Here is a 13054-nt window from a genome sequence, read left to right as displayed (position 1 = left end):
CCCCCCAGTACACCCCAGCTCACCCCCCAGTACACCCCAGCTCACCCCCCGGTGCTCCCCCAGTGCCCCCCCGGCCCCGCCCCCGCGCTCACACCCTCGGGCCCCGCCAATGGGGGCTCTCGGCGGCCGCGCGTCACTCGTGGGCCGGGGAAGCTCCTCAATGAGCCCCATTGGCGCGGGGAGCGCGCGGCCGCTCCGCACCTCCGCTCCGCACCCTCCGCGCCCGCCATGATCGCATCCCACCTCCTCGCCTACTTCTTCACCGAGCTCAACCATGACCAGGCGCAGAAGGTGAGCGGGGCGCGGGGCGAGGCGGGGAGCTAAAGGGGGGGGTGAGGATGGAGAGGGGGGGAAAAGCGAGGGAAAAAATGGAGAGGGGCGAAAGGTGAAAAGGGAAAAGTGGAAAGTGAAAAGGGAGGAGAAGGGAAAGAGGGGAAAAAAGGGAGAAAGGGGGAGAGAGGGGGAAAGAAAAAAAAGAAAAGTTGAAAAAAGGGTAGGGAAAAGTTGTTAAAAAAAAGGAAGGAGGGAAAGAGGTGGAGGGGGGTGAAAAGGGAAAAGAGAAAAGGAAAAGGGAAGGGGGGAAAAAAGGGAGAAGGGAAAAAAGGGGAAGAGGAAAAAGAATGAAGGCGAAAGGAGGGGGGGAAAAGTTAAAAAAAAAAAGAAAAGAAAGGAGGGGAAAGGTGGGAGAAAAGAAGAAAAAAGGGGAAAAGGGAAAAAGGAGAGGAAAAGAGTAAAAGGAGGGAAAAGGAGGAGGGAAAAAGTTTATTTAAAAAGTAAACGGGAAAAAAAAAAAGAAAAAAGGATAAAGGGAAAAAAGACAAAAGCATTAAAAAGGGGAAGAGGAGGCACGGGGGCCCGGGAGCGAAGGGGAACCGGGGCGCAGCGGGCCGGGGGGGCGGGCGGAGGCCCCGGCGCTGCCCGGCCGGGGCCGCGTGCGGTACGTGCTCGGCTGCGGGACCCCGCGTGGCCGGGCGGGCGCAGGGGGAGGAGGGGGAGAGCAGGAGGAGGAGGAGGAAGAGGAGGAGGAGGAGGAGGAGAAGGGGGGGATCTCCGTGCCTCTCCCCCGCCGGAGCCGCGACCCCCGCGGCCGCCGCTCGCAGCACGTGTCGCCGCTTCCCGCCCGCGCGGAGCGGCCGCGGAGCATCCCCGGAGCCGCTGCCCCCGCTCCGCCCCGTGCCGAGCTCCGAGCCGAGGCCCCCGCGGCGAGCGGGGTCAGTCCGGGGCACGAGCCCGTCGGTGGCGTTGGTACCTCGGGTCCCCTCGCCCGCGCTGTGCCCCCCGCGCCGCACCGCGTGTGTGCCCCCCATCCCTGCACTGACAGCGACGGAAAACCTCTTCCTGCCTCCCCATCCCTTCATCTCGGGGTCTTGAACCCTTAATTTTGGGGACCCGAACTCCCCGAGCCTGTTCCCAGACCGCAACCCCGAGTGGCAGCGTCCCGTTGGGATGCACGGAGAGTTCACGGGGTGTTCGTCACCCCAATTCCCGAGCTCAGGCGCTGGAAAAGAGCAAGTGTTCCTGCTCTCCCATGGCTCCCGGGGTAGCCGGCCTTTGTCTGGCCAGGACAGCGCTTAGGCTAGGCTTAATAAATTATTCCTGGAAAAAAAAAGCTGGATGGGAGAGTGTGCTGAGGCTCAGGCTCTTCCCGCAGGGCTCCACCGGCATTTGGGACATCTGGGAATAGGGCAGAGAGGGCTTCGGCTGCGATCCCTGAGGTCGGGAAGTGGTCAGGATTTGCTGATCTGAGTGTGAGGGGGTCGGGATTTGCAAATGTTGCCATAAAAAAGAAGAGGAAAATGCTTAGAGAGCCCTCGGATAACCCTGGAGACGCCACCGGGGAAGTGAAACTCGCCACGTTGGCCCTTCGCGGGTGCTAAATAGGAAGGAAAACAAGGCAGAACATTTAAAAAAAACCAACCCCAACCTAAACAAAGTGCAGGGAAAACTTCCCAGTGCAAAACTATCCTTAAGGAAATATGGGCTCGGCTTCTCCCTCTGCTCGCCAGTGGCCCCGGGGTTGTGCAACAGCCAAATCCACGGGAAGGGATTGTGTAACCCGACGGCAGAAATAGGCCAGCGGCAGAGCCCGGCTCCGGGCTGCTCACGCCTTCCTTATCGGGAGCTGGGAATAATGGAGAGGGAAGGCTCGGACGAAGGAATTCGGCTTCGTTACCCAGCGAGAAAAGGGTGTGCAGAGCCTGGGGGACCAGCTTCACTTCCCTCCGAGCTCCAAAAAACGCGGTTGTTGAGATGGGAGGGAGGAAAAAAACATCCAGGAGCTGCCGGCGTGAGCTCGGGATGCTGTGGGAGACAGCGCTGCCCTCCCAACCGCCTCCACAACTGGATTTCTCTGGGATATTTTTAAACAAATTCCTGTGAATCCTCCCGGTGAGGCAAAGCTGGGAGGGAGCAGGGAGCTCAGCTCGGCTCAGGGAGAGGGCAGAGGGGGGAGCAGCCAGCTGTCCAACCTGACTGCTTCCACCAGGGACATACAAAGTATTCCTGGTTTATAAATCTCCCCAGGCAAGGTGGGGGTTCCCCAGCACGGGGAGTTGTAGGGGCTGAAATTCTTGGAAAGCTGCGATTTATTTGGTTGGGTCTTTTTATGAAACCCAGGATTTGAGACTATATTTGGGAAAAAAATTGCGGGTGGTAGCCTAGGATGTGTTTTCCCTTTGGATCAGGCAAAAAAGGGGCTCGACTGGGGGAAGAAAGTGCCTTTTCCAACATCTGTGATTTGTGTCCACCTCAAGACCTTGAAAAGAGCCTCAAAAATAGGATTTTTCTTCCCGTTCTTGCCACGGAGCAGCTTTACCTGCTCCCCTGCCCACCCTGGGGGGATGTTACCTACATCCCCAACACCTCCTGCCCTTTTCCTGGCTGGAAAGTGGGTTGTCTGGACTTATCTAACCCCCAAGGGATTGTGCAAACTTTAATTAACCTCAGCAGCGTCCTTTGAGATCCCGTCTTGAAAGTTTGCCGCCGCCGAACCGCGTTCCCTTGGGATGTGCCGGCTCACGCTGGGCTTCCTGGTCCCTCAACCTCATCCTGTCATGCGACAGGAGTGGGAGTCGAGCGTCTCCTATTCCTCATCCCTCCTTCAAAAGAGGGAAACACTGGCAATGGGGTTAATTTTCCCGGATTTGTGGCCGTTTCCAAGCAGGGGCAGGTTTTCCTTGTTTTGTTTTTGGTTTTTTTTTGTTTGTTGTTGTTTTTTTTAAATTTTATTTTTCCTTGCCAAGGGATTAGTTTTATCCAGCTGATTCCTCCCTGGCTGCCTCTGTGGCTGTGGGAGAGGCACCTATGGGAAATTCCTGGAAAACCAACTTAACAGCTTCCCTTAAGGCTGCCAAGGTCGGTGTCAGGACTTCACACCTTTGGGAAGTTGCCTGGTGTCCCCTCGCTCCTCCCTCCCTCACCAGAACTGCCCAGCCTCAGTTTTCCCTCCACAGTGGGATGCTCCCAGCAACCAAAGGGGGATTCTTGGCCCCAGCAAGGCCTTCCCATCCAGCATCCGAGCAGAATGCTGCTCTGATCCCTGCCCTGGAGACCTCCGGGGTTTAAAACAGGGGAGGAGCAGGACGTGTGGGCAGGGAGGTGCCTCGAGGGCCAGGAGCAGTTGGATGTCTCCAAGTCCAGAGCAGGAAACCAGAGTGTTTTCCTGGTTCAGCTGGGTTTTTGTGGGGTTGTGGAGCAGTGGGGTCACCGAGAGCGGGTCGGTGGATGCTCCACCGCGTGACTTCCTCGCCGGGGGTGCCCGGCTCCTCCTCCGGCAGGGATTCAGCTGCCGGCCCGGGGGTGAGGGTGAGGATGGGGAGGAACCGGCCGAGCAGGAAACATCTGACTCACTCAGCTCGAGATGACTCCCGGCGTGTGTCATCCGAGGCTCGGCCCTGGTGGGGAGGGCACGTGGGGCTGGATTCGGCGCGGAGGAGCCGAAGGACGTGGGTGCCACCGGGGTCAGGGCTGGGGGAGGGTGGATGCAGCCCAACATCACCCCTGTGTCACCCACGGGAACCTGGGGAAGGGGACGAGCCAGTTCCCTGCGCTGAGTCACCTGGAGTGGGAAATCCGGGGCAGGGATGGGCAGCCCTGGTGTGCGGAGGGCAGGGACTGAGGACGTGGCACAGGGTCTGTCCTGGGGCAGGGAACAAACCCTGCCCGGTGCTGGACGCCTTCGCCCTGCAGCCTCTGCTGCTCCCTCTGCCTCGGTTTCCCAGAATTCACCACATCCAGCCGCAGATCCAGGTGGGATGGGAGCACATCTGGTGCTCACACAGCATCCCCTGCTGAGAGAAGCACGGAGGGAGTCAGCATTCCCTAAAACTTCAGGGGTTCCTGCAAAGCAGCATGTTTTAAGTTAAAAACTGTGACAGGGAGGGAAGTGGTTTAAAGAAAAGATAACTCCCAGGAAAAATTTCCCTGGAGGGAGGGTTGACAGCACACACTGTGGGTTTGAGGTTCTCCAGCCTTCTCCAAACTTGAACACCACTCCATTGTTCTCACACATGACAAATGTTTGGCTTTGTTGCCAAAAAGGAAAAGAATTCAGTCCATAAAACAGCCAACTTCTCCCAGTGTTCTGCTTTTGCTTAAGACACTGCTTGTGAGGCACATCCAGCTGACAAACCCAGCGGGGACATGCCGGGGCTGGACACACGTGCTCCGGCTCTCGGCAGGCACGTGGCTTTGGGAAAGGACTCAGAGCAAAATTAAAACTAAAAGCAAGCAGCTTCCCCTTCCCGGAGCCTGGGATCATTAACGGGAAAGATGTACCAGAGACCTTATTGCATGAGAACAAACCTCCAGGGCTCTTCCCCTCCTGGGGACATTGGCCGGGCAGGAAGCGGTTGCGCAGTGCCGGAAGCGCCGTCACGCCGCAGTTTCCATCATCACCCACAGCAATCCTGCCCCGGCTCCCCCCGAGCCCCCCTAGCCCCCCCCCGGCACCCACGTGAGGTAAACAACTAGTAAACCAAGGAACTTAGAGACTCATGGAATGGTTTGGGTTGGAAGAAACCTTGAAGCCCCTCCAGTGCCACCCCCTGCCATGGGCAGGGACACCTTCCACTATCCCCAGGTTGCTCAGAGCCCCGTCCAACCTGGCCTTGGACACTTCCAGGGATGGGGCAGCCACAGCTTCTCTGGGCAACCTGTGCCAGGGCCTCCCCACCCTCCAGCCAGGAATTCCTTCCCAATATCCCATCTATCCCACCCTTTGTCAGTGCGAAGCCATTGTCTCTTGTCCTGTCACTCCAGGCCCTTGTCCCAAGTCCCTCTCAGCTCTCTTGGAGCCTCTTTAGACACAGGAAGATGCTCTAAGGTCTCCCCCGAGTCTTCCCTTCTCCAGGCTGAACACTGCCTGCTCTTTTCCATTGATAGTGGCATTGAATTGGAATTAAGTTATTCACAGACTGATTAATATTTCCACAGCACAGACCCCTTGGGGTCCGGCACCTGATTAAGAGGAGTCTTGAGGTGTAAAATACCATCCAGCCACGGTGCTGCTACCAGAGCTGTGAGTTTGCAAAGCCAAAGCTGATTGTTGGGTTGCTTTAAGCTCAGCTTGGCTCGGCTCAGCTCACACAGCAACAAAAATTGGGCAACTCAAGGTTTCTTCAGCCGCGAGACAGGCAGACCTTTCCCAGGGTGTCTGTGCAGCTGGGACGGGCGACTTCTCCAGCATCTGGCCTGGAAATGAGCTGAGCCTTGGAGACAGCCCTGAGCCAGGAGATGGGGATTCGCTGGGTTTTGCTCCCAAAAGGTGGCATCGAGCTCGTTACAGTCGCAGCAACTCCGTGATCTGGTGCTTCAACACAATGTCCTGGGCTGGAGCACGCCCGGCACTTCCCAGCCTCCATCCCTTCCCTCTGCCTTCAGTTTGTTTAGATTTCCTTCAGGAAACAGTATTAGTCAGGCTGAAAGCTTTCCAGAAATTCAACTGCCCTGTCCTGGATCCTAACCTAGTGACTTTATTTGTTTGGAGTTGGCAATCCAACCCAAACTGTTCCATGAGCTTCAAAAACAATAAACGACTGAGAGGGTGTTTTTGTCTTGAAAGGTGCTGGGGCTCTGGTGCTGCAGGCTGAACTCCCCCTGTTTTATCCTGTCTTTGCAACAATTTGAGGGGTGCTTGGAATAACAAAGCGGAACATGGGGCTGGGAATCTTTGGGAATGACGGTGGCCATGGCTCCTCCTTGGTGGGGGCCAGGCCCAGCCCAAGGTGGTCTCACTGGGGAAGAAGCCATCCTGCAGGGTGTCCTGACCTGCCTTAACTGCCAAGTGGGGCAATGTCTACGTTGGGAGAAGATGATCCAGGTCTTAGAGGGCTTTGGAGATTAGAGAAAGGTCATCCTGTTCCTCACACTGAGGTTATTCTAGGTACACTGGAGCCTGGAGGACATGGGGGACGTGCCGAGCGGTGCCTGTCCTGGGGGAAGGAGGTGAAACCTCTGGGTGGTGTCCCTGTGCTGTGATTTGGGGGTGGTGGGTTGTGTACTGCAGCATCTTCACTGCTGAGGAGCACCTGAGCTCCCAAAGCTCCCAACTTCCCTGGGATGAGACCTTCCATGGCAGGGGGAAAAGCAGCAGGGTGATAGATGGGGGAGAAACACCAGTTTGGGCAGGGCTGAAGTCTGTGGTGTGGTAGCCAACTGCTGGGATGGGGATACCTCGTTGGGACCCCTCCATCAGGATGGGGACACCCCTCTGGGAACCCACCCCTGTGATGGGGACACCTCACTGGGACCCCACTGCTGGGATGGGGACCCTCAGTGGGACCCCATCCCCACTCCCAGTGGTGCCACCAGGACCCCCCGAGCATCAGAGGCTGCTGGGCAGGGATGAGGCTGGTTGGGGTCCTTTCTGTGCCGAGGGCAGGTCAGTGGCTCCTGAGGACTTTGGGGAAGGTCTCCATGAGCTGGGATAACACTGTCTATATCTCCTGGGATAATGATCTCTCTCCCAGCATAACTCTCTCTCTCCAGCTCACCCCTAAGAAATGGAGTTGGACTGTCTCTCCTGGGTTGATGGTGTTGGGATAACCCCCGGGATAACCCTTGGGTAACCCTTGGTGCAGCTCAGGGGGATGTTTCCTACCCTGGGGCTGGCACAGAAGTGGGCTCCAGCTCCTGGAGCTGGGAGAAGAAAGGAGAGAGTGGAGGTGAGCTGGGGCAGCAGGGAAAGAGTGACCAGTTAACCAGTTAACTGGAGGTTACTGGTGCCAGTAACCAGAGCCTTTGTACACGGCAGGGAATTTTCAGCAGGTGAAAGCAAATAGGAGAGGAGGGAGGAGTGTTTGACTTTCCTGCTGCTGGGGTGGATAAGGAGAGGCTGGTAAACAGCTGGTACTGGGAAACCTCCAGGTTTCCTTCTTCTTGGCCTTTCCCTCCTGCCTGCCTGGTCTCCCAGCTCCCAGTTGCTGGGAAAGAGCTGAAAATACCAGGAGAAGTGAGGAGGAGGAGGTTTTGCCCATCACAACAGTGAGGATGCTGCTGCCCTGGAGATGAAGCATCTCTCCTGGAATGTGCTGGGCTGGGCCTCCCTCCATCCCCTGACCTCCCTCCATCCCCTGACCTTGCCACTGGGATCTCAGCTCCCAGATTTCCAACAGAGCTGGGGGTGGGGAAAAAAGGGATGCGCTGGAGCACCCTGGGCCTGAAACACAGGCAGCCCAAACCACAGCAGGGCTGTGTTGTGCAGCCTGGGGTCCCTGAGTGAGGTCACGCTGGGTGGGTGCAATTAGTTGCCCACAAAATGCCCATTTCCTCCAGCGCAGCCCCATAAAGCACAGCCCGAGCCCGCTTCCGCTGACCCGCCGTACGTGCCTGCAGACAGGTGAGCGCGCGGGGTGGAGTTTTCCTCTTGACTTCTCAGGGCTTGCAGCTGCCCTTTAATTAATTTTAAGTGAAGCTAATTGAAGCAGGGCATCGTTTGGGAGCGGGCAGTGTCCGCCTCTCCCGTTCCCTGCTCCGGCCCGGCCTCACGGACATGCACGGTCAGGGCCAGGGAGGAATCTTTCCATGCCTTTCTTGGGGAAGGCAGGATGCAGATGCCATTTATGGAAGGAGCTGGGCTTCTCCATATCCCCAGCTCAAGGGTATAACGATTTCCAGGAGCAGGGGGTGGATTTCTTGCCTCTCTGGCCGTGGCACCCACTTGTGTCACACCAGCACCCACTTGTGTCACACCAGCGTGGTTTGCTCAAGGGGGTTGAGTAGCTCTTGGCTCTTGGGGTGACCTCAGCAGCAGAGAAATGACGGGGCAGTGGATTCCTCCCCGGGGGTCAAGGTCAAGGCGTGTTGGTGCCGTGGCGTGGGAAGGGCTCCACACCTGAAAACCTCCATCCCTGACCTCCTGACTCACTCCTGAGTTTGAATTCCTGCTTCTGTAGCAACCTGTTTGGGTGTCTGTGGGTGACTGAGTGGGAAGATGCTGTGGAGCATCAGGTGCAACTCGGGGTTTGGCATTCCCAAGCGGTCTGGGAAGGGAGGCAGCTCCTTGGAGAGCAGCCCTGGATGGCTGGGGGGAGGTGCAGGAGCGGTGGTGGGTGATTCCTGGGATGAGCTGTTTCAGCAGTGCTGTGTCGGTGATGTGCCACTGGTGCCATGTCCTGCTCCCTGGGATGGGTCACGACCTACTCCCGTCCTGCTCCTTGTGTCACCCCCAGGAGAGGGGCTGGCCACTGCCCTGAGCACGTCCTGGAGGTTGTGCCCCTGTGCCCAAGTCCCCACCTGACCTTTGGGCTTTATATCCCCCTTTCAGGTTGACAAGTACCTGTACCACATGCGGCTCTCCGATGAGACCCTCCTGGAGGTGTCCCAACGTTTCGAGAAGGAGATGGAGAAGGGGCTGGGAGCAGAGACCAACCCCACTGCCTCCGTGAAGATGCTGCCCACCTTCGTCAGGTCCACCCCGGACGGGACAGGTACCGTGGGAGGGGAGATGCTCCTGGGAGAGCAGAGGGAAGGTGGGGACCACTCATCCTCATGGCACTGCCCAAACAGGGATGGCACCACGGCCACCTTCGCTGCTGGTCCTGGGGGCTTCCTCCTGCTCTGGCTGAGCGTGGGGACAGGCCTCATTCCCCCTCTGCTGGCACTGGAGGGGCTCCCAGTTCCCGCTGGCAGGAGGGAGGGTGGGAAGCTGCCCTGGCATGCCCTTGCTGGCAGGACAGAGACAGTCACGGGTCCGGCTCATCAGATTTCATGAGCAGTGAGGCGGCAGCGCTGCCAGCGCTGTCTGAGAGCCACTGGGGCCGGCAGGAGCAGGGGCTCTGCAGGCTCCTCACAATGGGCCTTTCTGCCCACTTCCCGTGCCTGAGGCACGCTCTGGACAGCCACATACCCAGCTTGTCCCTCTCAGCCCAAAAAACTACCTCTTCTGGCATCCAGAGGGGAAGTTCCTTATTGCCTTTCCCTACTTGGTGTTCTGGGGAGGAGCTGGTCTCCATCCCTGCAGCATTACCCCTTGCCCACCAACACACCCAGGACCCACCAAGTGCTCCCAGCTAGTGGAGTGCTCCTGGCTGCTGAAGGGAAGGAGGGACGGAGCCCTCAGCAGCTGGAGCTGCCCTGGCTCCACATCTGGGATGGCAGCAGTCCAGGAAGAGGCCCTGGGATGGTCAGTTCTGTTGGATGGAGTTGCTCCGAGCTGGGGTTGCTCCAGTGTCGGCACCTCCAGGGGGGTCTGTGAAACCACAGGGGCAGAGGCTGCTGGTCACCAGCAGGAGAGGTGGACAAAGAGGGACCGAGCCAAAAAAACTCATGGCTGCTCTCTGGAGGCAAGGACAGAAGTGGTAGAGTTGTGAAATCACAGAATCACAGACTCATGGAATGGTTGCAAAAGCCCTCTAAGGTCATCAAATCCAACCATTCCCCCAGTGCTACCTAGGCCAGCACTAACCCATGTCCCGCATGGCTGTTAAATCCATGAGGGATGGGCACTCCACCCCTGCCCTGAGCAGCTGTGCCAGGGCTGGACAACCCTTTCCTTGCAGAAACTTTCCCCGATATCCAACTTAAACCTCCCCTGGCACAGCTTGAGGCAGTTCCCTCTCCTCCTGTCCCTTGTTTCCTGGAAGCAGATCCCGACCCCCCCTGGCTCCCCCCTCCTGTCAGGAAGGTCTCTGGATCACTGGGCAGTGTTGGGTGTTTGCTGGTAATGTCTCAGTGAGGTCTGGGGTGAGTGGTAGCATCTCCTGTGTCCCTGTGAAGACATATCATGGAATGGTTTGGGTGGGAAGAGACCTTAGAGACCATCTCATTCCACCCCCTGCTAAGGACAGGGACACCTTCCACGAGCCCAGGTTGCTCCAAGCCCTGCCCAGCATGGCCTTGGACTCTCCAGGGATGGGGCAGCCACAGCTTCTCTGGGTACCCTGTGCCAGGGCCTCCCCACTCTCACAGAGAAGAATTTCTTCCCAATATCCCATCTAAATCCCACCTTTTTTAGTTTAAAACTGTTCCCCCTTGTTCTCTACACCCCCTGCTAAAAGTCTATCTCCACCTTCCTTGTGAGCCCCTTTAATCCCTGAAGCATCTGGGCACCCAGAGCATCCCCTGTGCTCGGCCCCCTCCGTGCACCTACACCCAGGAGCTGGACCTGGCTCCCTGCCCCAGGATCGAGATTCCAATCTATTTAAATGTTGGAGAATATTTGTAATTACAGGGATGGCCAGGAGCCGCCCCTGGGCACGGGAACTGGAGCAGCTGAAGGTGCTGGGTGCTGGTGGAGGGTGTGCCAGTGCTCCCAGCACCCTGACCGTGCTGGGAAAGGAGCAATCCCTCCCCGTGCCCCTCTGGGACAGGTCCTTGGCATCCTGCCCTGCATCAGTGCCCCAGCTGACATTTCTCACCCGGGGCAGGGAGAAGGGGGAATGGCAGCATGGAAAATGTCACTCCAGAGGGGTGCTGGGGCAGTCACGGAGCTGCAGCTGCCCAGGGGGGCTGGGAAATGGGAGGGTTCTGGAGCCAAGAGCTGGAGTTCCCTGTCCAGCTCCAGCTGGATCCAGGCTGTGAGCAGCACCAGCTGCTCTTGGGTTTCGGAGGGGAGGCTGGAAGGTGGCACACGTGCCAAATCCCTGGCACAGATGGTGTGGCTCAGGAGGAGCTCAACGTCCAAGGCTGTGTCCTTCCTTCTTCCCTTTTTTTCAAAGCTCCTGGGCAAAGTCTGACTTGGGCTGGGCACCAAGTCCTGCTCCCACCTGCTCCAGGTGCCAGCAGCTGCTCTCACTTCCAGGACAGGCTTTTCCTCTGCTCCAGGCCTGCTCCTAAATGCCAGTGCCATGGGGCTCCTCACCATCCTCCCACCAAACATCCCTGTCCTTCCCTGCCTCCTGCTGCAGCCCCCATATCTCTGCTGTGGGATTCCACCCCCTGGAAGGCACAGCCAGATCCCACAGCGGGATCCAGGCGGATGAGAGGCGCTTATGGAAATACAAGGTCACATCTGCAGGTTAAGCCAAAACACAGCCCTGGCTCCCAGCTCTTGGAGGCTTCCCTGTTCCCATGGCATGTGATAAGAGGGGGGAATTCTGCTTTGGAAGCAGAAACTCTCCCAGTAACAACTTCTCTTGCTTTGCTGGGCTCCGGCACCCACTGGAATGTCGCCGTGCCGTGCTGGCACTGAGGTGGTGGGGAAGCATATCCTAAATAACCTTCTCCTTGGATCCCCAGTACCTCTCCCGAGGGCTCTCCCTGCTCAGGGCAACCACCACCTTCCTCCCTGCTCCATTCCTGGTTTTTCCAGGCTTTGCTGGTGTCGCCACGTTTCCTCCTCCACGCTGGTGTTGACACAAGGCTCTTGTGGTGCATCCCCTGTTAAGCCCCAGCAGCTGATAACCCCAGCCTGGAGGTTTCAGGAGGATGCTGCAGGATTTGGGAGTCTAATCCCTGGAAATCTGAAGGGTGGCTGTTCTTGGCAGCACCTTTCCCTTGGCCAGTGGGCTCAGCTCCTGCTGATAGCCAGCTGCCTCTGCAGGCAAACCAGCTCCTCTGGCCCATGGGCTTGAAAGCCTTGGAAAAAAAACCACTGTTTTTATGCCCAAAGTCTCATGGTTGGGGATTTACTGAATTCCCAGCAAGCTTTCCCAAGGAGGCTGTGGCTGCCTCATCCCTAGAAGTGTCCAAGGCCAGGTTGGATGGGGCTTGGAGCAACCTGGGACAGTGGAAGAGCAAGGTGGTGGAACTGGCTGGTCTTTAAAATCCCTTCCATGATTCCATGAACTATCTGGCAGGAGGGTAGGGCTGCTGAGGGGTGGCAGTGGGAAGTGCTGAGGTCGATGCCTCAACCTTCTCCTGCATCTCCCCTGGGCAGCAGAGCCTGGACCTGCTCCAACTTTTTCTCTTCCTCTTAATTTTTATTTCCCCAGTTTGACCAAGGGTTCCTCCACAGTGGAACTGCAGTCATTGGGAGGTTGTGGTTCCACTGGGGGTGGGGGTTCTGGGGTGACCAATCTCTGAGGTGCTGGGACATGATCCCACACATGCAGCTCCTCTCCCCTGGCCACCTCCTCTGCCCCAGGGGTTCTGAGGCACTCAGCTTTCAGCCTTGGGTGGTTTGCCAGGAGCAAGCAGCCCCTGGAATCAGGGCTCCATGTTTGCCCTCCCTGTTTGGTTTGTGGGCTCAGCACCACCTCTGATACCTTATCAGGGGCCATGGGAGCCTGACGGGGACCTGGTGCTGGTCATGGAGCCCATCCCTCAGCTGCATGGCTGCTGCTCTTCCAAGGGAGATTTTGCCGCCTCTTCCCTCCTGCAAAGCTGATCCACCTGGGAACACACCCCCTGACCTCATCCCTTGCCACCAGGCTGCTCGTGCCCCTCTGGTGGGTGCTGAGCAGTGTGAGGGGGATGGGGGGTGGTGTGTGGGTCCCGCAGTGAGGGCAGAGCTGGTCCCACACGGCTCCAGGGGCCACGAGCCCCTCGTGTGGCTTGGCTGAAGCACCGAGTGTGTGAGGGCTGGGCAGGAGGGCGGGATGGTCCCACCCAGGCTCCTTAGCCCTTTTTTGGTGAGCCTTCTGGGTTCCCTGCAATATCTCCAAGGAGCTGAGCA

General features: G+C 58.0%; 1 protein-coding gene across 1 annotated transcript in view; it reads left to right on the top strand.

Annotated features, from left to right (window-relative positions):
* The first annotated feature begins 153 nt into the window (after nucleotides 1-153).
* The window catches only part of HK2 (hexokinase 2), a 29395-nt gene continuing 16494 nt past the window's right edge, over nucleotides 154-13054 (top strand). Inside the window, exons 1-2 of the mRNA XM_017837285.1 lie at nucleotides 154-291; nucleotides 8765-8927. Of these exons, the coding sequence (XP_017692774.1) occupies nucleotides 229-291; nucleotides 8765-8927 (226 nt within the window). The 5' untranslated portion in view covers nucleotides 154-228. The remainder of the gene's footprint in view (nucleotides 292-8764; nucleotides 8928-13054) is intronic.

Source organism: Lepidothrix coronata, unplaced genomic scaffold (assembly GCF_001604755.1).
Source record: "Lepidothrix coronata isolate B3197 unplaced genomic scaffold, Lepidothrix_coronata-1.0 Scaffold301, whole genome shotgun sequence".
Lineage (NCBI taxonomy): Eukaryota > Metazoa > Chordata > Aves > Passeriformes > Pipridae > Lepidothrix > Lepidothrix coronata.
This window is presented reverse-complemented; position numbering and strand designations above follow the sequence as displayed.